At 41.7% G+C, this 25,628-nt stretch overlaps 1 protein-coding gene across 4 annotated transcripts in view; it reads left to right on the forward strand.

The window, feature by feature from the left end:
- The window catches only part of LOC119650305 (titin), a 93,534-nt gene extending 68,247 nt beyond the window's left edge, over positions 1–25,287 (forward strand). For 3 of the 4 annotated variants that reach the window (XM_038052946.1, XM_038052948.1, XM_038052947.1), the window contains exons 3-7: positions 1,218–2,617; positions 20,162–22,310; positions 22,460–22,674; positions 22,759–22,968; positions 23,036–25,286. In XM_038052946.1, the coding sequence (XP_037908874.1) occupies positions 1,218–2,617; positions 20,162–22,310; positions 22,460–22,674; positions 22,759–22,968; positions 23,036–24,893 (5,832 nt within the window). In that variant the 3' untranslated portion in view covers positions 24,894–25,286. Of the gene's footprint in view, positions 1–1,217; positions 2,618–12,036; positions 14,778–20,161; positions 22,311–22,459; positions 22,675–22,758; positions 22,969–23,035 lie in introns of those variants that run through there. The other variant, XM_038052949.1, reaches the window with a different exon arrangement.
- Positions 25,288–25,628: the final 341 nt, after the last annotated feature.

A 25,628-nucleotide genomic window follows, 5' to 3' on the forward strand; every position in this document is an offset into this window, starting at 1 on the left:
TTCATAGCCGCATTTGGCGATTCTTTTTTTGATATAACCTCTGGGGCGTCATTTCCTCTTACGCCACAGTGGCGAGATTCCCGGAATGACATAGTTCCACCGTATTGAATCTAGATAAAGATTTGAAACGATTTTTGCCTGAACACTCTTTTAGACTGGTCTTCGTTCTAAAGATTGTCACTCTTAGGATCGCGTCTCCTTCAACCTGAAAAACCGTTGTTTACTGTTCCATTTCGCTTTTCATTTTCAACCGCTTTTCATTTTCAACCGAAAGGCGAATCCGTGCACCAAAACCTTGTTCTGCTTTGACGGGTGCTGTGGTCATGATGGTTGAGCGTTACTCAGAGTTCGGATCCCGGGTGTCTGGCATGCAGGCCAAATCTCTTACTTGGTGTGCGTGAATTTGAATTTGACCCGCCTTTATGCCGAGGCTGCATTTGTTGAACAGGCTCTCTTTCTCAGCCCTCATCTTCTGAATATTTTTTGCTGCGATTCTATTCTCGCTTGCATTACTGGTTTCACTATTCCCTGCCAAAGTGCAATTTATTGTTGCTCAACCTGAAAATCTCGGCTGTTACCTGATGTATTGCTCTTATTTTTTCGGTAACCCTGCTGTTATTGTGAAGCAATCACTTCTCATGTATTTCGACTAAAAAGTTCCGTGTAGTAGTCAAATGTCCTTTTGTCCAAGTTAATGCCGTATTATTTGAACTTACTGGATCCATATTGATTTCTATAGGCGCCGGGTTGATACTCGAAGGATATCAGGATAGCTCAGTATGACCGAATGGAATCGATCCCACCCCATTTGCGAACTTGCAGAATATAATGAGGAACCTTAGGACTAGAATTAGACAGTGTGCATAATTGAGCACTATTGTTATGACGTAATTTTCCACTTTGCCCTACTTTAAGTGATTTTCATGAATTTTAAACTACCTTTCGGTAGAAAAGAAATTGGAAAAAATTGAATGATTGATGTTTACAAAATCGTTCTCTATTCTTCCTCAATCTGGGTTTTCCAAATTAGATTTTTGTACTACTAATAAACAATGATACAGTTTGAATAGTTGCCTCCTCTTATACTGACTGGTAAATTTTTATTGAAAATATAGTCCTTAGCAAATTTCTCATCGACAAGCATCGTTCATTTCAAAAGTTTTTATGAACCATTAAGTCCTTGCATTTAAATTGATCAAACTCATGACTCTTTTCAGGGTGGATATCCATGGACACATTTATATAAACGACCATTGGGCCCGGATGAAGAACCCGAGTTTCTTACTTTACGAAAATCACAGGATCGTCAACGTTTCTCTTCCGAATCTCCTAAATCTACCAAAAAGGTCGTACGCATTCATGAAGAAGTATTAGTGAAAGAAACTGAACGATACATAAGTGAACTCAGTGACGACGAAAGTGTAAGTGACGACGACGAAGAGGAGGGAGAAGTAGACGATCGCCCCGAAGATCAGAGAGAAGAAGACGACGTATTGCGGCCAGACGATTCTGAATGTCAGCCAATAGAGGATAACTTTAGTATTCAGAGCGAACCGATTTTTTCAACATCCTCTGATGATAAATCATCAAAAATCACCAGAATAAAAGGAATCCTTAAAAGGCGCTTATCATTGAAACAATCGAAACCTGGTTCGGCTCCTGAAAGTCGAGCGGAGCAATCTACACCCACATTAAGAAAAAGACGTTTTGTTGGTACTGAAAGATTAGCTAGGTGCTGCCAACCAATCATGAATAAACTTAAGTCTATGGCCGATAAACAATTCAAAAGGCGCAACATCAAGAGAGTTCCCTTAAAAGATAACGAAAAGGTAGTGCTTACGGAAAAACAGAAGATTCTGAAATTGAAATCTTCACCAAAAGCTGACCATGGTCAGATACCGCATTTCATTGAGAAACAAGACAGTGACGATATCCTGGAAATTCTTGAGCTTGAAGAATCTCCGAGCAAAACCAGGAGACTCAGGCAAGAAGAAAAAGCTGAAGAAGGAAGTAGCATCCTTGTGCCTGATGAAATCATAGAACTGCCTACGTCATCCATTGCTGAACAAAATGAAGCTCCAGCAGAGACATCCCCACCGGCCGACAGTCCTTCACAAGAAGGACCTGAAGCGGATATACCTCTCGAATCGGATGAACCAGTTTCACCTGTAGTGCGAAAGGAAGACTTGAAGCTCGACTTAGGACAACCACCACAAAAAGCTCCAAGACGCCGAAAGGAGCATATTTATGAGGATATCGACGATGAGGATATTGAGGCAAAAATTGATGAAATTCTCCAAGAAGCTGTCGACAGTGCAACAAGAATTTCACAGCAAATAGAAGAGGAAATGATGAAATCATCACCTGCGGTACAACGTAAAGACTTACCTGCTGCCCAAGAAGAAGATATTGAATTGAAAATTGTTGAGGATCAGGAAAAAGAAGAACTTTTGGAAACCAAAGATATTGAATTGAAATCTGCTCTAAAACGTGAACCATCACCTGGCTCTGATAAGCGAGTGACATTTTCGCACACAGAGGATGAAGCAGAACCACTTAGGGAGGATATAATTTTGGCAGAGGAATATAGGGCGCCTAATCGATGGTCGAATACTGCGTGAGTATTTATATTATATATGCATCTATATATTTGTTAAATTAGTTCACCGACATCTGTTTAAGCAAGACGTTACTATCCAAAATAGATGGTACGATGACTGAGTTGGTTGAACTTTTGCCACTCGATCGTGTTACCCCGAGCTCAAATTCCGGTCGCGATGATAGTGAAACTGAATCCCCAACAAGTCCTCAAATAATATTTCAAATATGTCACGTCTTAGAAATAAGTCAACGCCCAGCGATAACTAAACTTTAAAACATATGAAAAATGTAAATCAGTAAATAGGATGTGGATGGATTGACTAGGGTTAAAAAATAGAGTTCAACCGCAATGAGAAGTCATGTCGAATTTACTTTTCTCTTGTTTATGGATGGATCCCCACGCATCAATCATGCCACAAGTAATCTGTGCCTGCATGCCTTTTGAATTTATGTTTGCTGCAAGACATAGTAGTCTGTACCTGCAAGGCTACTTCGTGAATACTAGTTTGGCTGAAATTCCTCTCTCTGGCCTCTCAATTGCTTTCAACAAAGTCTTCTCACACAATGGTAGGACGATCTCATCGTCTCAATTTCCTATTTGCACCAGCAACATAATGACATGACTCAACTAAGGTTGAGATAATCGTTCTCCCGTTTCCATCACCGCTTCTTTAGGGTCATCACTTCTATATATCCTCCTCAAAATCGCTGCTGAACAGTCAAGCACCTCTGCCTCTCGTGGGGGTGTACCAAATTTCCATTCAAGTCGACTGACTACAAGGATTAAAGGACGAACCAATCGAAACAATTCAGAATACCGGAAGACTGACGCTTCGGGCATATACTCCTCGCGCCGTGTATGCTATTGTACACATATGTATATCTATTTAAATTGGGCACTATCTTCAACTCCATTAGCATATACATGCATATACATATGTATGAGTGCCTGCTTCGACTAATTGATGCTGATATGCAAATAACTAAAAAGCTAAAAATAAAAGGTAAGAATAAAATATTCTTCTTACTGTTCATATGAGCCCACTTACATGAGGATAACATTATACACGCCTTATCATATAAATTGCAAATTTTTTCAACAAACATAGTCACGTAGGGTATCAAATGAGAGGTATCGGATAGTACAGAAACTACTCAACCGAAAAATCTGAAAAAAGTCAAGAGGCTGCTACTATATGATGCATAAGTTCTGAAATACCCTCCATACCGATACCTGTTCAAAGAATATTAATAATAGTATATTACTCTAATTCTTAGCAATTGGCTGCAAAACCCCCCTCAAGCTCGTCCTTGAATCACAATTGCAGCAATGTTACTCTAAGCATGATCCTACCGAATTTTGTGGAAATCACACTATTATTAAGTTCAAATTTGTCACTTCTGTCCAGTATCACGCGAAAGTGGATATTTCGATATAATATGTGCTAGCTACTAATGGGACAAATATCCATTCAACTGTTTTTATAAAAGAAATACACAAATTACTGCGATATAATACTATAAATATTCAATTTCGACTGGGCCCCGCAAACGCGTCCTGAATCCTGAATCCCATAACAATGGTTGTGGTAAATTTTTGTGGAACTCATGCGGCTTCTGGACATCTGACTTTTATCCTATTTGCACAATATGTACCGTAGTTCTCCGATCCAAATCTTAATGAGCTGCCTCTCTTATTACACTGTTTGCACCATAGGCAAAATGACCCGATTCAAAGCATCTAACGATCCCTTTAGAGACATATATTTCCTGAGCTGCCTCACGCCCAGTCTATTTATCCAATGCCTACTGTTGTCAGTTCAAGCGTTGATTCCACCGCTAAACTGATGATAGTTTTCTTTTTATCTTTCAGTCCTGAGAAATGATAAAAGGCAAACAATTCTCTGTTTAAATATCCATATGCGAATGAAATTAATAGTTGGACTTGCAAGTAACACGCCGAAACTAAAAAAACGTGAAGAATCCAGGATAAGGTTCTCTTCGACCTTCAAGCTCTTACCTCGTCTTACTGACACAATACCTTGTCAATTTTATTGCAGAAATTATCCGCTGTTCTCTCGCTCGACTTATTGGGTTGTAATATATATCAAGTATTTTCTTAAAATAACCATTTTATTGATAAATGACAAAACGTCCCTAAATTATAAAATATCAATTGTAAATATACTCTACATACTTTGTTTCATTTTACCGGTAGTTTGTCAACCATATTTCCTAGTTTTGAGCCAAAGCAGTTGCCAATTTCCGCTTCCTGCAAGGTCCGGAGAATCAAATGTATGCCGAAAAGCTCCCAATGGAGCCTCAAAAGAACTTCTTTGATGCATGCCGCGGGATGTGTTTTGACGTTATAATACAGCAAGACCTCAAAAATTAAGACTGGTAATATCATTCAGGGGAGAGGCAACACATCAGACATTACATCACTTTTGCTTTGGGAGCAGTGTGACCGACCCGTACATTCTAAAACAAAATTGTATACCCTCGTTTAATCGTTGAAACTGACCCTTATGTAGATTTCTGTCCACGGTTTTGTTTTTGTGGAACATTCCCCAAGGCAACATGCCTTCTCAGTCCCAAAAACCCAAATGACTGGCTGGCTTTTTAGATGCAAATTCTTTATTCGTACCTTGCCTTAGTATACCCTTACTTGGTTTTAGAGCCGCGCAAAGAAACGGCTATTCACCTCTTGTGACTATTCTATACAAAATTCGGAGCTCGACAGTTAAGGTGGTGGTAATGGTGAGATCCCTGCACTTTAAAAGAGCTTTAGATCAATTTCCACTAAAAGTTAATGGCTCCTGTAATTTGACCTTGAAATTATTAGTTTTGCCACGCCTCTCCAGGAGGAGGCGCGCATCGGCGCCATTCGTTTTCGTTTCTTATGCCACCTCAAGTTTCATGTCAATCGGCCTGACTGGACTATCATTGTTATTTTCTTAGTTGACATTATATTATTCCAATGCGGAAAATGATAGTCTAATAATCACTGTGTGTATATTCCTCCCTTACATGCTACCGTAGGCCCTTGATTAGCATATCGCTAAAGAAGGTGATGTCTACTACAGACTACAGTTCACTCCTCTGGAGGGTGTTGAATCCTCTAGAGTTCACAATTACCATATTCAGACGTGAGAATGTTTTTAGTAATATTCTTCCTCTTGTATTGATTTCTCTGCTACTGCATTCTTCAGCCCATGCATTAAAATACCTGGCTATTATCTTAAAGTTGCAGCCGTTTGCTGTCTATGCTTGCCTGTCTGTTGCATGCACTTTTTTCAGAAACGATTATATCTGTTGATACGAAATTCGATGGAAATTCGTGTGAACCCCGCGCATGACCCCACGATGACCGAATGACCAACGCGGAAGCTAAGCCTGAAAGGAGCGATCCGCGATGGATCATATTCTCGATCAACGTTTCTCTTGCCTCAGATGTAAAGTGACGCGCGGCCTTAAAGGCTACCACAAAAATCGGAGTGGTTGTCTCGATCATATGCAGCCAATGCGAGTAGGAGGAAGAGACGGCCCTGCACTCAGACCTCAGACGAAGATACCGTGGTAAGGTTTTCTTCAACGAAGAGTCTGCACATTCTCTGTATCTGGAGAATGTTCTTATATTCGAGAAGCCTGCGAACGCCTGCATCCGTAATTCCGCACAATGAATATTCCCTAAAACTTTGGATAGAATTTATAGAATTACACCAAACGCAGTAGCCACAGCCAGCATCCTTCTACTCCTGAGGTGACTATTGATCCTTCCTAGAATAATTCGCAATGTTATTATCAATCGAACTCCACTTCACCCGAAATGCAAAGGGGTTTCTTCAACGGCAAAACTAGAATTCTGCACATTGAAATTTGTTTTTAAATAATTAAAATTTATTATTTTAAATGTAAGATTTTGAATATAAATGAATGTCGGAATGGGAATTATGAAATTAAGAGGGTAAACGGGAAAGCTAAGTGATGTTAAGGTGGGGAAAAAGAGGGAATATTACATATCATTAAATTTACTCTCTTGTCATATTGACTTTGGAACAGGCGGACGAATTACACTTCAGGGTTTCATTCTACCATCTGGTACTAAGTATCGCCTTAGGGACATTCACTTATTTTGCACAATGATGATTGCACCCTGAATATACTCGTACATATATTGAGGTTTCATCACTATCCCAAAAGAATTTGCAGATAATTTCCGCAGATATCCCTAACTTTGCAGTATACCAGATAATCAATTGCTAGCTTAAGGCTTTAGGTCACTGACACGCTCTTCCAGTCTCCCCTTTTGCTCTTGTTCGAAATGAAACTAGGCGAAACACTGCCTAGAAAGAATGTCAAAGTTCTTTCAATTTAGGCGTCTCTCCGCCACGCTAATGCCCCAGGATATTCTGTATATTACCTTCCCTGCTTGCATCTGCATATATATATGTATGGATGTGAAAATGAAGAAGAGTCAATCCCAGAAGGACGTTCTCGGCATGTCGTTGATGAATTGATCTGCAGGTTCATCCGTCAGCACCAGTCACTGGTAATTCTCAATCCTAATTGGAGCGTAAACCTGGACCTTTATTCTAGTATTTGTTAGCTCTCCCCAGAGTTTGTCAACTAATTTACTTCAAATTAGCGAAGACAGTTTGGGTTCATAACAATAGGCCTGATATTTGTTGGTATTTTCGAATATTTTGATCAACCAGAAAGCTAGGACGATCCTAATATCTTTGTGGATTAGGGTATTCTGTATTTCTGCATGTAATGTGTTGTCGAAAGCACCTTCAATATTTAAAAATGCACACATAGTTAGTTTCGCGGTATTTACCGCATCACGTAATATATGCGCCAGCTGATACAAGGCAGTTTCGTTTTCTGGTACTGGCGGTGAGCATATCAGCACAAATGAAAATGAAAAGGATCATTTTTAGTCGCTTTTGGAATGAAGACTACTTTCCCCGCATCGATCCCCTTGGTATGTGTAAGGTTATGCTGACCTTTACCAGAGAGCCTCGAATGATTACTAGCCGCCCCTGGAGTAGTGCTGCGAAGATACCATAGATTCTGGTTTATTTTTAGTAACACTTCCCAACTTGCCCTAGCCCCTTGCCCTTTTTGGCAAAGGAGTCATTTGTTTCATCCGTACTTATTATATTTCACTAGATTTCTCTCCTTTTCTATCTTGTTGATTGATTCCTCCAGTAACTTCTATATATTTGGTAGATATTCGGCCACCCCTGTGGAATCTCAAAAAGTTCATTCGCCAAACTGCGCTTGTTCGGTTCTTCCTTCCCTTGCACCTTCCAATGTTGATTCTGGTACCGCTCTTATCGAAAGTGACTTCACGAACATGCATTTTCTTTTGAATTGTTCGGGCGTGAAAATATGTGTGTAAGCTCAACTTCTCCATATATGAGATGCCACAGTGGCCAAGTGCTATTTTCCTCCCGGCATAAGCATTCAGGTCTCACAGTTACAGCAAAGTAGGTTATCATGACATCCCTATCCAACAGCCTATGAGAAACACTCCTGGTTAGCAAAAGCCAACGTGCATATGTCATATGACCACCTCTATATTTCGTGTTCACTATATCAGCTACTAAATCTAATAATTCCCATTAATTATCCCTGTCTCGCCTATTGACCCCTGCGAGTTAGGGCTCAAGAATATATTCAAAGCCTTCCCTGCTTCTCGTAAGAGGCAGCTAAAGGGGAAAGAAATTTGTGGGCTAGCCACCTGCATATTTTGAAACTTTATTGCTACCAAAATGTCAACAACGCCTTGGGTAGAGACTGACATCACGGTTACGACTTTTGGCTATGGAAAGCGGAGTATGATTAGTGTCTGGAATGTGCGCACGGTCCTCTACAACGGTGGCGAGGGTCCTCAGAATGCTCGCTTTCTCCAACTTAGGGCAAAATCTATAGTAGAAAAAGAAGACGGGGCAAACCCTGCCTGCAATGGAGCGATGGCGTAAGTCGGGACGCCAGACAGCTTTTAGGGATATTGAATTGGTGGACCTCGGCGCAAAACCGGGATGTTTGGAGTTTCTTATTAAGGCAGGCCTAGACCGGATACTGTTGTTGCGCCGTTGATGACGATGATGATTCTAGGTCTTAGCGAAGTAAGATAGTGGGATTCTAGAGAGTACTCCTCTCCCTCTTGTTACACTAATGGCAATGTACTTTTGTACTCTAGAAAGCTAAGTGGTTGCAGACGCGAATCCGATGTCTGCTTCTGACATCTACCATAAAGCGTGTTCTCCTGACCTGGGTTAAAGGCTCTATTGAACACTGCAACCGATTGCGGGTGTGAAGTGAAATTCCGATATCGAGTGAAACCCCCGCTGTGACAAGAGAGAATTTATTATTGCGCTGCTCAGGGAAGCGGAAGATTCTGCAAATCACCATGATTTCAGAAACGTATACCGCATCATGAAAGAGCTTGGATGTTGTCACAAATCTTCGATGGTCCTGTGAAAGACGTCAACGGTAGATTTCTCATCCACAATGACGAACAACTGAGGAGGTGGAAAAAACGTTCAACCACGGTTCTTAATCGTACCACATCCGGTAAAGTTCCTCCTCTTGTGGAACAAATAGCGACTCACCGTAAAATGCGGATACGGACTGGTCCTTCAAGCAGAAGAAAAATCATTTCGGCGATCAATATATTCAATATTGTGTCCGGATAGCTGAGTGGTTAGAGCACAAGGCTGTCGTATGGAAGGTCGCGGTTCAAATCTCACTGGTGGCAGTGGGGTTTGTATCGTGATTGACGTCGGATACCAGTCGACTCAGCTGTGAATGAGTACCTGAGTCAAATCAGGGTAATAATCTCGGGCGAGCGCAATGCTGACCACATTGCCTCCTACAGGGTTATGTAATCCTGTAGTGTACCGTTACGGTCTTGAATGAAGTGCTCTAACACACTTCAAGGCCCTGATCCAATATGGATATAATCGCCAACGATTATTAATATATTCAAACGGAGTAAAGCGACTAGGCTTGACCGTCTCCTCGCAAATTTATTTTTTGCTGCACCTGCAGTTACTGCAGATCTGCTATTTCCACTTGTATGGAAATCTTGGGTGTGTGACAATTGGAGGGGTATGTGCGTGCTCCCTGGCAATGACAATAGCTAAAATAATCCTGTAATGCATCAAAGAACATTTCGAAACCTTAATCGACAGAGAGCAGGCTGGTTTCCACTCCGGATCCTCCTGCATCGGCCACGTCGACACCCTATGGATCTTTCCGAATACTGCGCGGAATTTAGATCTTCGCTTCACCTGCCCTTCATCGATTTCGAGAAAGCTTTCGATATCGTGAACCGGAAGTGCATTTATGCTCTACGCAAGAGAGGCATTCCGGAGAAACTAAAAGCTATTGTCAGAGCGATATATGATAGCGAAAAATGTCATGTACTACACCGAGGTAAAATCCCCGAGGATTTTGAGGCCCAAAGCGGAATCCACTAGGGTTGCATCCTGTCACCGATATTATTTTTTCTTGCTGTCGACGTTCTTCATGCTCCCTTGTGCGGAGGATGTGGAGGAATTCAATGGACAATGACATCTTTCCTTAAACACCTCGACTACGCTGATGACCTTTGTTTGCTCTCCCACCTATCTTAGCGGGTCATGTACCTTGACCAAATGGCTCTGGATTTGTAAAGATAGGCAAATCGAGGTGGACTGAAGGTAAACACGAACAAAACCAAGGTTCTCAGTCTGACAGGTCATCGCACTCTCCCTATGTGCATTAATGGGCAAAGCATCGAAAGCGTCGATCAATTTATAATATATATCTAGAAAGTGTGGTTTCTGCCGACGTTTTCGCTGCCCTGTCTAAAATTTAGAATTGCAGTTATCTCAACTCCAAGATCAAGTTTAGACTGTTCTTCCTGTGTTGGGAAGTGAACTCCACTGTTACTCAAAAGCTCCAAGCTTTCGTCAGTTACTACCTGCGTGGTATCAACAAAGTACGCTGGCCTCGCACTATCTCAAAGGAAGAATTTAGTTGGCGCATAGGTCTGGCATTCGTACGTACTATGTTCGGAAGACGGAAGTGGCAGTAGATAGATCACACATTAAGGAGGGTCAGCAAATGCATGCGTACTACGCCATACAGTGGAACCCACCCTCACAAGATGGCCAACGAGTGGGTCGCACCAAGGCACTTGCCACAGAACAGTAGGGGAGGAATACGAACGACTCGGGAAGTCGTGGTAGGGTGTGGAGCTGAAGGGCATTTTAGGTAACTGCAAACGATTGGCATAAGTTTGGTTGACGCACTATACCCCATCAAGGGGTGAATGACATCCTATGTATATGCCTCTCTATTTCAGTTTCTGTTGTTAATATTGGCAAAAAAGTAAAGACGATTTACGATAAATTCGTTACACGCTGACGTCTTTAAAGTATTTCCGTTTGGTGTGAACTTCTAACTTTCCGTGGACATGGTGCGTGCTTTAGAAATGCTATTTAGGCAATATTCGGAAAACATCAATGAATTCAATTTCAAATAGTAACACAGCTTGGTCTTCCCATTTCCATGGCATATTTATAGTTATGTTTATTGGATTAATGTGTTCATACGCAAATTTAGCATAATTCCCGAACAATCCCAAACAAGATAAATTGATCTCCTTTTTTAAAATTTCAACAAATCTGCTATGCTATCAAGATTGTTGCCAAGAAGACTAAAGAGACGTTCTTTCAGCTGCTTGGCATTCTTAATTCCTACTTTATTTTTCGCATCTACGACAATAGCTTTGCTTTCAAAGATTTTAAATTGACATTCATTCCATTGAGCTGTTGGTGGTTGAATTATCCTAAAATAAACGCTGCCGGTGCCAAGTCAACTGTGCTCTGAAATAGCCGCGTTGATTCTATTTTCCCCAAAGTGCGGCCGATGTTGTTGTGAAAAGTGCCACTTTCGTTTACAAGATGGATTTCGAGTGCACACTTAACCCTTAATAGTACCATCGAAATTTGGCAATTAAAGAACCATTTGGGCTTACACAATTGCAAAAGTGGGAGCTCCATCTGTCCTCCTGAATCTAGCTTAAAGCAGAAATTTTCTCGGAAATATGCTACTGAGTAGCTTCATATCTAAAATTATTCCATCTTAGGTAGCCACAAATCTGATTGTATTCGATATTAAGTACTCAGAGTTAATAATTTGCAAAAATAGACTTTTTGCTTCTTACAGTAGTACGAGAACCAGTCGAAATACTTCAGCAGGAAAGCAAGAAATTCAAAGACAATTTTCCTAGATTTAAATGATCTTTGCAGAAATGATTAAATAGAATGGAAATTAAATTTTCTCTCCTAGATCACCCGAACTCAAAATGAGTGTGTGAAGACGAACGTACGTATGTACTTGTAGTAGCCAACTATTTCGCTGGTCCAGCCAATTCAGTGCCCCTAGAAATTCGCTACGATGAACATAGAACGTTAAGAATACATCTTTAGCTCGGGTTTTTGTCTGTTCTCCGGGCAGGAATCGTCACTTTCTCCTAATCTTTAATTTCGTTTGTATCTTTATTATTATTTATTTCTTCGGTTCGCTAAACACAACTCACGGGTCACATCTAGTAAAGTTAAGAGTGTGAATCTGGTGATATCGAGGCCTTCATTTATTTTCGAAAGAATTTTTGGCTACCCAGAATTCTCTTAAGGCCGTGTAGAATCGTTGAGAAAACTCCCCGGGGTGCACACACTCTCTGTATCCATAATGTGAAATTAGTGAAAAATTTTCAAACTCGGGATAGTGGAGAAAGCAAATACATAACTTCATATTTTTTACGCATGTGCGCGCGCAGATTGAAAATCGGCTAAAATTCAAATTTAGATGAGTTCATCACATCCACTCCGATCTGCATCAGTGGGTGCATTACCCCGCGAAAAGAGACACACAACATCAAGAGCCGAAAGTACCTCAGCAGCTGTTCTAGATGTTCGATGCGCTTGCCAATATTTTCAATGCGAATCGCTGCTTCCTGATAGAATCAATCCTGTCGACTCTCGTCCTGGCTCAAGTGCTGGATACGCGCCCGATGTGAACATAATTCAACTGGAAAGGCCTGGGCTGCACTATGCATCGAACAGAAGTTTTGCGGTTGCCAAGCCCCCTCCAGATCCTGACAGGATATCCACAAAGAGCTTCGCAATGGGACAAAATAAACCGAAATCCTTTGATCAAATGTCAACAAGAAGCTTTGGTATGGAGAGGCAGCCAGCCTTTGATCAGATATCGAATAAAGGACTCGTTGTTCGGAGCATATCGGACGCTGAACAAAGTGAAATGGCGATACCTTCCTGGCAGAATAAACCAGCTGCAGACCGAGTTTCCGTGCGAAGCTTTGGTTCCCATACTCACATCTCTAGGCGGGATGCTGACACAATGTCAATGCGAAACTTCGGCTTAAAGAGGATTTCAAGAAGTCCTTCACATAGTGAATTATATGTGGCAGAAATAGATGTTCCATCCTTGGGAGGGTCCCGTCGGGGATCTAAAATGGACTTACCACAGTTCAATGTTATTGCCGCGACACCAATAATGGAGGCTCGATTCCCGTACGGCGAACATTATCAACCCCACGCAGGAGGATCTGAAAACAAGGAAAACAAAATTTTTTCCGCATACGATGATCGCGCTCCGCCAAAGTACAAGCCCAATGAGCAATATGCTTTTCTACTTGAATATCCTTCCCCAGTCAAACAAAGAAAAATGGAAAATAATCAACAAGAACCTATGGAAAGGGAAGTTAAGGAAGATGTCAAGGAGGTTGCAGGCTCAACAGCTCAAATTGAATTTTCACCAGTAATAAGTCAGAGAATAAAACAAGTGCATGAATTAAATTATCATGAACCACCTGACACTCAGCCCCCGCAGACTATAAAAGAAGCAAAGCCCAATTTTTCAAATGAAAAATCTTCTGAATTTAACGTTGAAGCGTCAAAACAAGAACAATCGGGCCCAGCGTCCAATGCATCCATATCATTTACATCAAGCCAATCATCAGGCACCAAGGAGCCATCATCGAGAACTTTCAACGTAGCTAAAGAAATAGCAAATTTAGGCCCAAAAGTAAAGGCAATGGCTGAAAATTTGATTCATATTGCAGACCGGAAGAGTCATGTTGAGGATGTACGTTTCAGAGCTGAGGATCTCCCACAATACCAACCTGCGCCAAAAATAGACGAAGATATGACACCGAAGATACCTGAAGTGCAACCTGAAGCGCCTATTCAAGCAACAATGCAACAATCAAAGGATGTGATCCAAGAGGGAGCTGTTTTGCATAGAAGCGATATAGTCCATGAAGCAACTATGATGGAAAAAGAATACACGATGCATTACGAAGAAAAGGAAGCAGAAGAGCAAGACATGGAACAGTATCTTATTCCAATTATTGACAAAACAATTCACCAGCCACCACCGCCACCGGAAGAGTGGGGCATGATATCAAAACCCTATGACGTTATCGATGAAGGACCACGATTTCCATCATCTCCAACAGACAATCAATTAGTGAACAATCGAAGACAAATTTCATCAGCTCAAAGTTTAGTTCAGTCACCTCTAACTCCAATAAGTCGCACAGCTAAAAGCCTTGAGAGTAAAGTCCTTGAAGAACATCCTCCAGTTCCACAATCTGCTCAGCAAGCCCAGACCCAACAAGAATTCACCTTTCGAATTGATCCTGAAAATATTCCTCAAAAATCGACTGCGTCTCTTGTAAAAAGCACTGAAGCCATAATGGCATTTACTACAAAAATGGCAGAACCTGAGCCCCTACTACCATTCCGAGCTGACGACCTTCCACAATATTCCTCATCTAAATTCAAGCCAGATTCTTCAACGAGCCTACCACGTGCTGTTTCGGAGTCTGGCAGTCAACGACAACTAGATAAAAGACTGTTACGATCTAATCTGTTACGACGGAAGCAATATTTTACGAGAACTCAGTCCCAGGATAGAGCGCCTTCGTTCGGTGGTTCAATGAGTGATATGCGGTCGAATCGTATCACAAAGACAGTTAGTTTTGATTTCGAGTCGAAAACCTTGCCGCGAAGTATTGGTGCTGTTGAACAGGTTTCCGGTTCGATATCTAGAGAAAAAAGTGATTGGCTGGAAGATACATATTTTAAACGGTAAGATGTAGGGCAGGGCATTCATTCATATTGCCTTTCCTTTGTGAATACTCAAACATATCTCTATCAAGTGATATTCTCGAAAGATAATAATAATAATATATACATTATATAAAAGTGTCGCCAAACGTGGGACCTTCAAACCAGACTGCACTTGCCGCAAGTGGAGCCCCAGAATAGGATTTGTTAGTATGGACTTAGAAATGGCGTTCAGCGTGGAGCCTGAACAAAAACATTGCTTTTAATTTACTTCAAACTTGCATGAAAAGATCAAAACTTTTTGGTTATGTGTTGCAGAGTTGAGATGATATTGGAAAAAGTATGAACTCCATCGAGTCCGAATTGGTTAGTTTTGCTTGGAAACAAAACCTTCTTAAAATAGATTTACGGGCTGTCAATTTTTTTGTTGATGGAAGTTACGTTCAGATGAAGTTCCCGCCATTTAGGCTTAACCCCACGGTGTTCCTAAGACACGAATTAAATTTGTGACCTCAATCAGAGCCACGTTGTTTGTACTGAGTTCAAGCTCAGCATTCATACTAGTGGATGCCAGATCTACCTAAATTCTCCACTGAACTAAGGAGTACAGCACCCGAGTTGTAAGTGCAACTTGACGCTTGAAGCTAGATCCATTATGAAACTCCCACTAGGGACTAACCACAACATATTCCCCAGGAATTCTCCTGAGACATATGAGGGCTCGAAGGGCTATCCCGGTTCCCATGGCACCAGATAACTTCCGGTGAGGTTTCATGGTTGAAGCCATTTGAGATGAGTTCGCGTGACGACTTGGGTCTGATCGTCCAAGGCTTTGGAGTATTCGCCTACTGCATCACGGCCACCAAGTTAATGTGAATACAGCATTTCTTGGTGCTACCACTTGGAAGTAATCCTTGACCACTTGATGTCGATTCAGTCGACAGACATCCTCGCCACCTCATAGCACCAAATCGTTGGTGGTCTTTCAGGTGAATCTTCCAATTTTTTTCGCCACTCTAAAATAGATTCAGGTGGTGCTAATTGCTGATATAGTTACGAAACTCATCGATCGCATGACGACGGATTATTGAGACGTCGCTCGCTCGCCAAAATGTCGAAGGGGAGTATGTCAGCTATCACACATGGTACTCCATCAAATGCAGTTCGGTAGGCATACTATGTTCTCAATGCACTTAATTAATATGGAGCAAACATTTTTTCCTAATGCCAAGGCCCAGACCGAAGTTGCATGAAGCAAGATAGAACTAACAACTCTCGAGATAAGCAAAGATTCTCGTCAGCAAAGTACCAACTCCAAAAATTTTCATTTTTTATTGCTGACCTCTCAAACCACATGGTTTACAGTTTAGTTTTCGATTAACCATACCTCTTAGATAGAGTACTGGTTACGAATACATGGTTTGCCGGCCAATATTGATCTTTATAAATGTTTTCGTGCGCCGTTTTGTAATTAAAACCACTTCGATTTTATGCTCTGTCAGTGCGATGAGGCGAGGATATAATTTCCCAAATTATCGTAACGTCCAAAAGAGGACTGAGAACATATTCTTGTGCAACCCTATAGGTTCCCTGATACGTTTTAGGTCCATCTTCCAAATGGGTACACAACAGCTTCTCCAAAAGGAATTTTAGAAGTCCCTAATTTGACTAAACCTTCAATTATTTGGGTTACATCTACCCTAGACGAAACTGTTATATTTTACAAATTGGGTGCGTCCCCAAGGCTAAGGGGTCTGTTAACCACAATCAGTGGAAGTTAGTTGTTTCCCAACTGGTCCGGTCCGCTGTCAAGTAGATGGGCGACTCAGTATCTTCTTTGAGTCCTCAAGTATAATACTTTTGCCCTGGTTCTATTACGATTTTAATTAGAATTTTCCTGAAAAGGGTTTTAATAAGATCCTGCAGCAAATCAGAGCTGATGATCGGCTGTGATTGTTCAAACTTCACTGATGACATGACCTCTTGTAGCCCCCCCCCCCCCCCTACTCGAAAGTTTTAGTGTTTTTGTATTCGTGGTGCAACTCTTAAAATCAGATTTTGTGTCCTGACCAGAAATGTATTCAGAAATGAAAAGGTTTCAAGAAATATACAGCCTTTTGCGTTTTTTCAAGACTGTTGTAATGAAATGACTTTAGGTGGTCAAACGACCATCCTGTGTGGCAAAGACCGCCTAGAGGGCTAGCCTAAAATCTAAAATAAATTGGTTAAGTGACGGTGAAGGTCTGCCCGCAAAGTTCTGAAGTTTATTTTGCTTAGTATGGTTCCAAAATAAGTAAATTTAGAAATATTTGAATTAGATAAAGTATGTGATCACCAGAGCTCTGGGTGAGGGATTATGTTTTTCATATCCAATATTACTTATATTCTTTCGTCGGAGTGATACTTTTCATTTTATCAAATAATAAAAAACTTGTTGTTTCTTTTTCATTGGTGTGGATATTTATTCTTGCAAATACCGATATTTCGGGAACCTCTTGTTCCCTTCATCAGTGCTAACAAGACTAGCAGAGAAGCATGCAAGAACGTGTCAAAAGAGCGCTTTGATGGAGCTTCAGTATTTGCGGGCAGACCTTCACGATCACTTAGTCAATTTCTTTTAGATTTTGGGATAGCTCTTCCCCCTAGGTCGTCTTCGGTTTGACCATCTAAAAAGTATAGTTTCATTACACTGTTGTCCCAGCTTTAAATTTACCAGCTATTATCATAGGATTGTCATGACTCTCTTCGGTTTTCCCACCATAAACACGAGTTCATCTTGCATAAAGTTTGACGCAGCCTATCAGCAGAATATGTCGAGGAAATCCGCCTTCTGGGCTATTAATCGTGCTTTCGATAGCTCGGTTTCCGCTTCCATCTGATACCTTAACAATACCATGAAGATTTCTGTAATGCTCACATATGATGCCAATTTTATTTTCAAGTACGCTTTGAGAAAGTAGGTCATAAACTTCCTGGAAATCATTCAAATTTATATGTAGAAAATGTTTTTACTAAGGGTTGAAATCACCTGCTTGAAAGCTGGACATCTGCCACTATTCTCTTCATGTAAATATTTCGAATGCCCACTGTATCATTTCTCCGCACCTTCAACACAACTTGCGCGAATAGTTTCTCGAGATTTGTCCAAATTAGGTGATATCTGTTCTCGCAGTCGATAGTTAACCCAGACGGTTCAAATTTTCCCAAAAACAGTAGCTTTTTTCAGCGCTTCGTTAAGAGGTCGGCAATCTGATATATGGTATGATTTCCGTAGCCTTATCATATTGGGCTCATATTTCGAATATAACCCAAGTTATGTTTTTAAGGCCTCGTAGATCACTGCTTTTGTGGTGGTGTACGAAATTTATCGTCATAAGCTATGGTACCACCTTCACCGCAAAAGGGAGTCCGTATATCTACATATGGGTCCAGCGGATGGTGCCTCTTGCATTAGAATCTACATCACGGATCATTTTTTCCAGGACCAGGTTAAAAAGTACGTATGACAGGGCATCCCCTTGTCTTAGACCGTTGTTAATGTTGAATGGTCTCGAGAGTATTATCTCTCCTCGCACATTGGCCAGGGTCAACCTAGTCAGCCTTACTAGTTTCGTTGGGATGCCAAATTCCAAATGCCCAAATATACTTGCACAAAAAATCCACACGCACAGATAACATCTGATTTGTTGCTGATTTGCTCGAAGTGAGTGGTATGGGCCGTTGGTATTCTGGGCGCATTAGGCTATCCAGCCTAGCAAGGTAGCGGAAAATATCTTATAACATACTCAGTAATGTGATTCTTCTATAATTGCTGCACTGCGTGATATCCCCCTTTTTATGTATGGGACAGATAATGCCACGTAGCCAGTCGTCAAACTTGGATTCACTCTCACCCTGAACATCAGTTAATGTACCGCTTGGAGTAGTTGGTCGTCTCTATGGTTTTTAAGCCGATCAATTTCACGTCGGCTTGAGTAGGCAGGACCTCCAACTCGCCGATATTTTGGTTGTTGAGCAGTTCATCAAAGTACTCAACCCATTGCGTCAATACACCGTTACGGTCGGAAATCAGATTTCCCTCTTTGTCTCGGCATGATGAGCATCGATTTATATAGGCTAGGATTCTGGCCGCTGTTGTAATTCGTTTTATCCGTTTTCGTTGCCGGGTTCGTCGTTCTAAAATCCACCCGGTCCGAGGCTTGGCTTCGTAACTTCGGTTTTCCATGTAAGGTTGTCAACCCCCAACCTGTAGGACCAGTTGGTACAATTTGTCCCGTGCTCAAGCGTGGGAGACTCGCCTTCATCCTTCTCTGTCTACAGGTCTCTCAGCGATCTCCACGTGGAGGTGGAGATAGGGTGTGGTAGTAGAACTGTTGTTGTTGTTTTAGCAGGTGTTTCCCAGGTTTTATGCTCCATGGTGGGTACCAATTTAAGTTTTACCCTGGTACTTATGCTACTCCTTCATCGCCTGCCTTTGGAAAAAGGTAACGTCTCCGTTACCTTGTTATAGTCTTTGAGCGCCGAAAAAACATCTTCTCGATCTTTTAATCCCTAAACAACAGATTCTGGCTGGTCTGAAGTATAGTGGATTTACGATTCATATAATTCACACTCAGATCCTGTTTTGCGAATTATAGAGAGGAGAGTTAATAACTGCGAGCCGCTTCGGTCACGCTATCGCCAGGAGGAGCGAAACCGTAAGACGTCTTCGTGTCTTATTTTGGATACTACTTTTCGGTTTCCTTTGCCTCCCCTTAGGTGTATATGTTATCCCCCAATATAATATATGACCCCGGGACATAGGTGTTGAGAGGTAGCTGTACCTCATCGTCATCTTTTTCGATGACCTCTACATATTTCTTTTCAAGCTGGACAATACCTTTTACAGTCTGGATATAATTTGGCCAGCCCGCGATCTATTTTTTGTGCTCAGCTTAGCTAGGTTCTTGTTCCCACCAAGGTACATTCCTTAATGAAGTGTTTCCTATGCCATGCCATTACTCATATACGTATTACTAGTTCATTACTAAAAATGAATTCTAGAATCTCTCCCCTTATGTTGGTGCCACCAACTTGCCCCGTTGGCATCACAGCAATCAAATGTAGTCTTCCTCTTGAAGCACTTCATCCGCACTAAGAAGAGCAGACTAATAACAAACTCTATTCGAAATTTCAATCGTTGATCTTTTAAATCTTCTTTACTGCAACCCAATAGTAAATTAGTTATCACGGTCCAGGCTTAACAGAAAGTAAGATTGCGGCACTGTACCCTTCTGCATTCGGCAAGCTGGAGGCCTTTCCCATTTAGCTATAAATGGCAATGAACCGTTCAAACATTTTTTATTTTAAGTAATCATTCGTTAGTCATACATATGATCTCTCAATTATATAATTTCATTTTACAGCGATCATGAATATGAACCAATCGGACAACCTTTGGATGAAGCCCAGCCACCAGAGCGTATGGAAGTTGACAAAGAGCCATCACCAATACCAACTTTCCAAATCTCTGAACCACCAGCCGATAGTCATCCATCTGCAATGGAGGTAGAGACATCTAATCTAGACAAGAGGGAGCTTGCGGACGAAGAGGAAGATCATGAACCTACTGCTTTTGAACAGCAACGAGATATTGAGGAGAGATACTTCAGCTCAGTACCGACTACTCCAAGGACAGATTCTCGAACAGACAATGAAATCCATACCAGCCAAGTGGATTCGAGTGCTCTTGAAGAATTGCCTTTGAAAGCAGAAAACAGGAAGAAAGGTTTTATGGCGAGTGCTCAAGATAGAAGTCGTAAGATGTCGGAGAATCTAAGATCACAAGCTGGCAAGATCAGAACCAAAATTCGTGGCAGCAAGAAACCTCCGTCGGGAAGCCCTAAAGCGAAGGAAAGGAAGCGTTTCAAGAAGCCTGACTTTTCAAAAATTAAAATGCCTGAAATCAAGCGGCCAGAGCTTCCCAAATTCAAGTCTCCGGAGTTCAAGCGTCCAGAATTCACGAAATTTGATAAGCCGATTTTCACAAAGCCAGATTTATCGAAGTTTAAGATTCCCGATACGATGACTATCAAGTTGAAACGTTCTCGTTCACTAAAGGAAACCGATGTTCCTTCCACGACTACAGCAACAACGCCAGAATCGACAGCCAGCCCAGAATCAGCAGCCAGCCCAGAATCGGCAGCCACGCCCAAAAAGAAGTTCGAATTCCATTTCGGAACGTATCCCAGGATGCTTCGAAAACGAAAGCAAAAATTATCGACCATTGTGATTGCTAAGGCAGATGATTTACCAAGTACCGAATCACCACCTTCGGTTGAATCAACCACACTTCCTCGTCAAGAAGGTGGCCCTGTTTCACCCAGGTGGACTGACAAATTCTCGGATGTGAGCTATGCAGACAGTGAAAGCGGAAAGTACCAAAGGTACGGAAGTGAAGTTGAGAGCTTGGAAAGAGAGTCATCCTTAGAACGTCGTATGAAAGAAGATTTAGAAAGAAGCTCTCATGAACAAGACGAACTTGAGATGGTTCATTCTGTAGAGCAGAAGCAATTCGCAGATTATGATGAAGAAAATCGCGCAATTCACGAAATTTCAAAGATCCGTGAAGGAGAGTTCAAAAAACGCCGCCCTATTGTTCATCAAGATTCCGATTTGGTCTCGGAAGAAAGCAAGGATGTCGGTTGGAGTGAGAAAGATGCGATTCGAAACGCCTTACTAAAGGGTGAAGAAGAGATGGACGTTGAACATCTTCACGAACCGGAAAAGTATCCATCGGAAGAGGGCTTAGGAGGTTCTATAACCAATCAAGAAACTCAGTCTACAGCCAGTTCTGGTACCCGACCTAAAGGAGTAATAGAGGAGATCGACGATGATGAATTTATCCTGCGAAAACGCGGTATTTCGCAAGATAATATCGAGATCAGACAATACATAAGTGACGCTATAAGGGAAGGCCTAACGACGCCTAGGAACACGTTAGCCCAACTTGGGGACAAACAACGTTATTATGCTGATGATGATGTTAGCAATGAACAAATTAACTTTGGATACGATGTGCCACCACCCAAACCTAAACGTGCTCATAAAAATTTAAACGATTTCGATCGTAACCGCGACACTGAGTCTAGAGAATTATCTCAAGATTTTGAAGGAGATCGACGTGGAAGCTTTGACGATAACACTTCGTTGCCTCATGATACCGAGCACTATTTCTCCAACATACCACCAAGCCGTCCTCACCGTAAATCGAAACAACATTTTCCTGAACACGAGGACCATGAAGTGCCGTCCGAAGATTTACCTTACTTGGATGATGAAGAGGACAGTTTACTGTTCAAGAAAATCAACATCGACAACTACAAACAACGTCAGGAAGAGGAAGACCAGGATGCTGCACCTATGGAACACTTGAAGCCAGCTACACCACCAAAGGCACCAAAGCGCCGGAAAAAGCAGCAACGGGCGTCTATCGAAAAAGACTCTTACGCAAATCGCTTCGCTGGGCGATCTGTCTCGAATAGTTTCTTGCCAAGTGAAGAACGGGATGAAGATGTAAGTCAATGTTCCGTATTTCTGTAGTTAGGTTGTGCTTTCGGCCACTAAATTTTTGGATGAAATTTCATCCAGTTACTAATTAATTTCTTTTCGAAACAAAAACAACATTCTTTAGAATGCAACTAACTAAAAATCATTCTGAATAGTTTATAGTGTACCGAACGCAACATGAATACATTATTCCTTTGGCTCAAGCAGAAACGTTCTCCACGCCCACCCCGGCCCCAAGAAGATCTAGATCTAGATCGCAATCCCACATGACTGACGACGATCGTACTTCTCGCGGAGCAGAATCTCTAATTTCTGAATCGATTCCGATCGAAGAGGAAAAATTTCATATTGATATGAAAGAAACTGATGGGTATGTATGGGCCGTAGGTTAAATACAAATCCTTGAAGGCTCTTGTGGAAGTATTGTATCGTCACACCTTCCTTTTTAATTTAGGTATGCAACTGTTCGCAAGGAACCACCACCAAGACCACCTGCACCCAGACGTCATAGAAAATCAAGTCCACTCCCGGAACAACACTTTGCCACTATGCCGCATTTAAGGAAAGATTCAGCACCTCACAAGATCCAACGAAATTTTAATACCATGGGCCCATCTCGGCCACCACGCCGAAGGTCTTCAGCCAGCATAGGGGACAACGAAAAGTATTTTTTCTGCCTAAATCATTGTAACTTTCCTTAGTTAATTTTTCCTGTTTTTTCTTCATTCTAGAAATGTAAGTTCTCCAGATGTAACTCAATATGAAGAGCTTGATATCGGCGAAGTAGATGAGGAGCTTGACTCGGGAAGTCGAATGGAATCACCCCGTGGAGACTTGCACTCTGGCGATGTTATTAACAAAATGAAATTCCGGCCGTTGCCCCCACCTCCGCGTCCACCTCGCGAAAGTCGAAAGAAAGACCGAAAGGACCCTCGGGACGAATTCGATGACAAGCACGATAGGGATGATGGAGCTGAAAAAATTGGATACGATCTCCACCTAAATGGTGACTACGACGTAGAGAAGCATACAGAGAAATGCATTGAGGTTGAAGTCTCCACACAAACCGACCCCTTACCAGATGACTTTTGCTGCGAAGAATTCGAGATAACCGATGATATGAAGGTGATTGAGCCTCGGGTTGGTAGAACGTTACAGGATATTCTGGGAGACGAGCCAGACCAGCAAGAAGATGATAGCCTCTCCAAATCCATTCAACGGTTTCGAGAGGCTGGCCAAAGGAGTTTTTCTGAACGGTCACGAGGATCCACAGCTGATCGTTCAAGAGCTTCACTGGGAAGCCGACCAACAACACCAAACGCTATTGTTTTCGAAAAACGTGTACCTACACCAATTCCTGGTAGTCATGGGGGCGAAACAATGCTAGAGGCATCTATAACTGTTTTGCCCATTGACGATTTAGATTACGACGAAGAAGAGCAAGACAAAGTTGATGAGCCAAAAGAAACCGAACATCAAATTGAGGAGCCTGTTCAGGAGGAAGAACCAAGACTGATAACAGATCATTTACTCGTTGAGTGTGAATCTGTGCATGGAATGACTGATGACCAGAAAGAAGAATCTTTAGCAAAAGAAGAGATTTCACTTAGAGAAGAAGAATTGGCAAAAGAGGAGTCACCGCCGAAAGCACCTCCAAGGAAAAGGCCATCAATTACAGTTGAATCATCACCACCTGCCGAAGAGCCTGAACAAACTAAAGAAATTGCCGTCTTGCCAACAACCTTAGATGTCGCTCCCCAACCAGAAATGCAAGTAGAAAGGTCGCCACCGTTGCCATCAACACTATCAATAGCCGATCTAGAAGTAGAAAGACTGAGCGTGCATGAACTCCAAGCTGGTAACATAACAGTCTCCCAGTTGCAGAGCTCTTTAATCAAAACGGATGAACTCGAGTGCAAATCCAGTAATGCACCGCCTTCATTGGAGCTTCCGCCTGGTTTAATTGACGAAATTATCAGGCGAGTGCGCAGTTCAGAAAGCGAATCTCACACAGTAGAAACTCAAACAATTGATAAGCCTCCAGAATCACTAACAACTCCAGCAGCTCCTACTACCCCTGAAAGTCCTCTACCTCCCCGTCCGCCACTCCCTCAACAACAGCCCGAAGACAGTCACCAACCACCAAGCTTCCAAACTGAATATATGCAATATTCAGTTCCACCACCCTCTTTCTACACTCTCCGAGACCCTTCAGAAGGTGAACTCCATCACAGCTCCGCACATCGTAGACGCCGACATCATCGCCGAAGAGACTCTTCCTCAGATGAAGAATCCCACAAGGAGCATCGTCGCAGCAGGCACAGCACAAGGTCCCCTGAACCAACGATCGCACAACTGGGCGGACAGTTGTTGCACGCCTGTGGAAATTCCCTGATGCACTCTATGAATCAAATTGTCAATATTCTCCGAGCCAACGAAAAGGAAGGAAACGATAGGAACCTCAGTACGGCCATTATTCTTGTGATATTCGTGACCATCGGATTCCTTCTTCTGGGAATATCTGGGAACAAGAATATCCACCATCATCACTGGGATTACTTCAATCCACCAGACAATAAAGGACGCTAGTTACTACGAGAATGGATGCAAGTCGCGCCTAAATACAATAAATACATGTATACATAGATAAATCGATATTCAAGCTCAATTCAGTCAACGAAAGATAGTTTTCTGCATTTTATTTGGATTTTTTTCTACGAATAGGAAATATGAACTTTCGACACAATCATAAAACACATATACGTGCATGCATAGTTGAATCACCGTTTCGAAATTGTAGCCCATCATCTTTTGTAAAGGAAATCAAACAGGATTACTGGATAGAATGCTTCCGGAGATCTGCTTGAGAGAAGTACGAAATGAAATGAAACAGTTTCTTGTTATTTTTGACAAAATTGCCTTGTTTTTGTTAAGATCATAATAAAATTTAAAATCCTTGAAGAAAAGGCGGAGTTTTCAATTCATCATCATCAACAATATACCATTGCCAACCTAAGTCCAACCCAGAGTTCCAGTGGGCATACATAGTTTCGTCTATTTAGTGGTTGCTGAAATAAATACTTATCCTCTCTTCTGCATTGTTCAAACAGAACCAACCATTTTTTCTTAAATTTCAAAAAATAAAATCGTTTTTTTCCCTAAATCTCATTTTATCCTTCAACATAATTTCCTTGAAGAGTACCAAGTCTAGTGCTTCTTTAGCACTTGTTCTCCTTTTTGATTGAACGATTTGTCTTGTTCCTCAAGAACACCTCATTGGCAGCGATCACTTCAACTTTTTCCTGAAGAACCACAGGGCTTCCC

This window comes from Hermetia illucens, chromosome 2 (genome assembly GCF_905115235.1).
Source record: "Hermetia illucens chromosome 2, iHerIll2.2.curated.20191125, whole genome shotgun sequence".
NCBI classification, from domain to species: domain Eukaryota; kingdom Metazoa; phylum Arthropoda; class Insecta; order Diptera; family Stratiomyidae; genus Hermetia; species Hermetia illucens.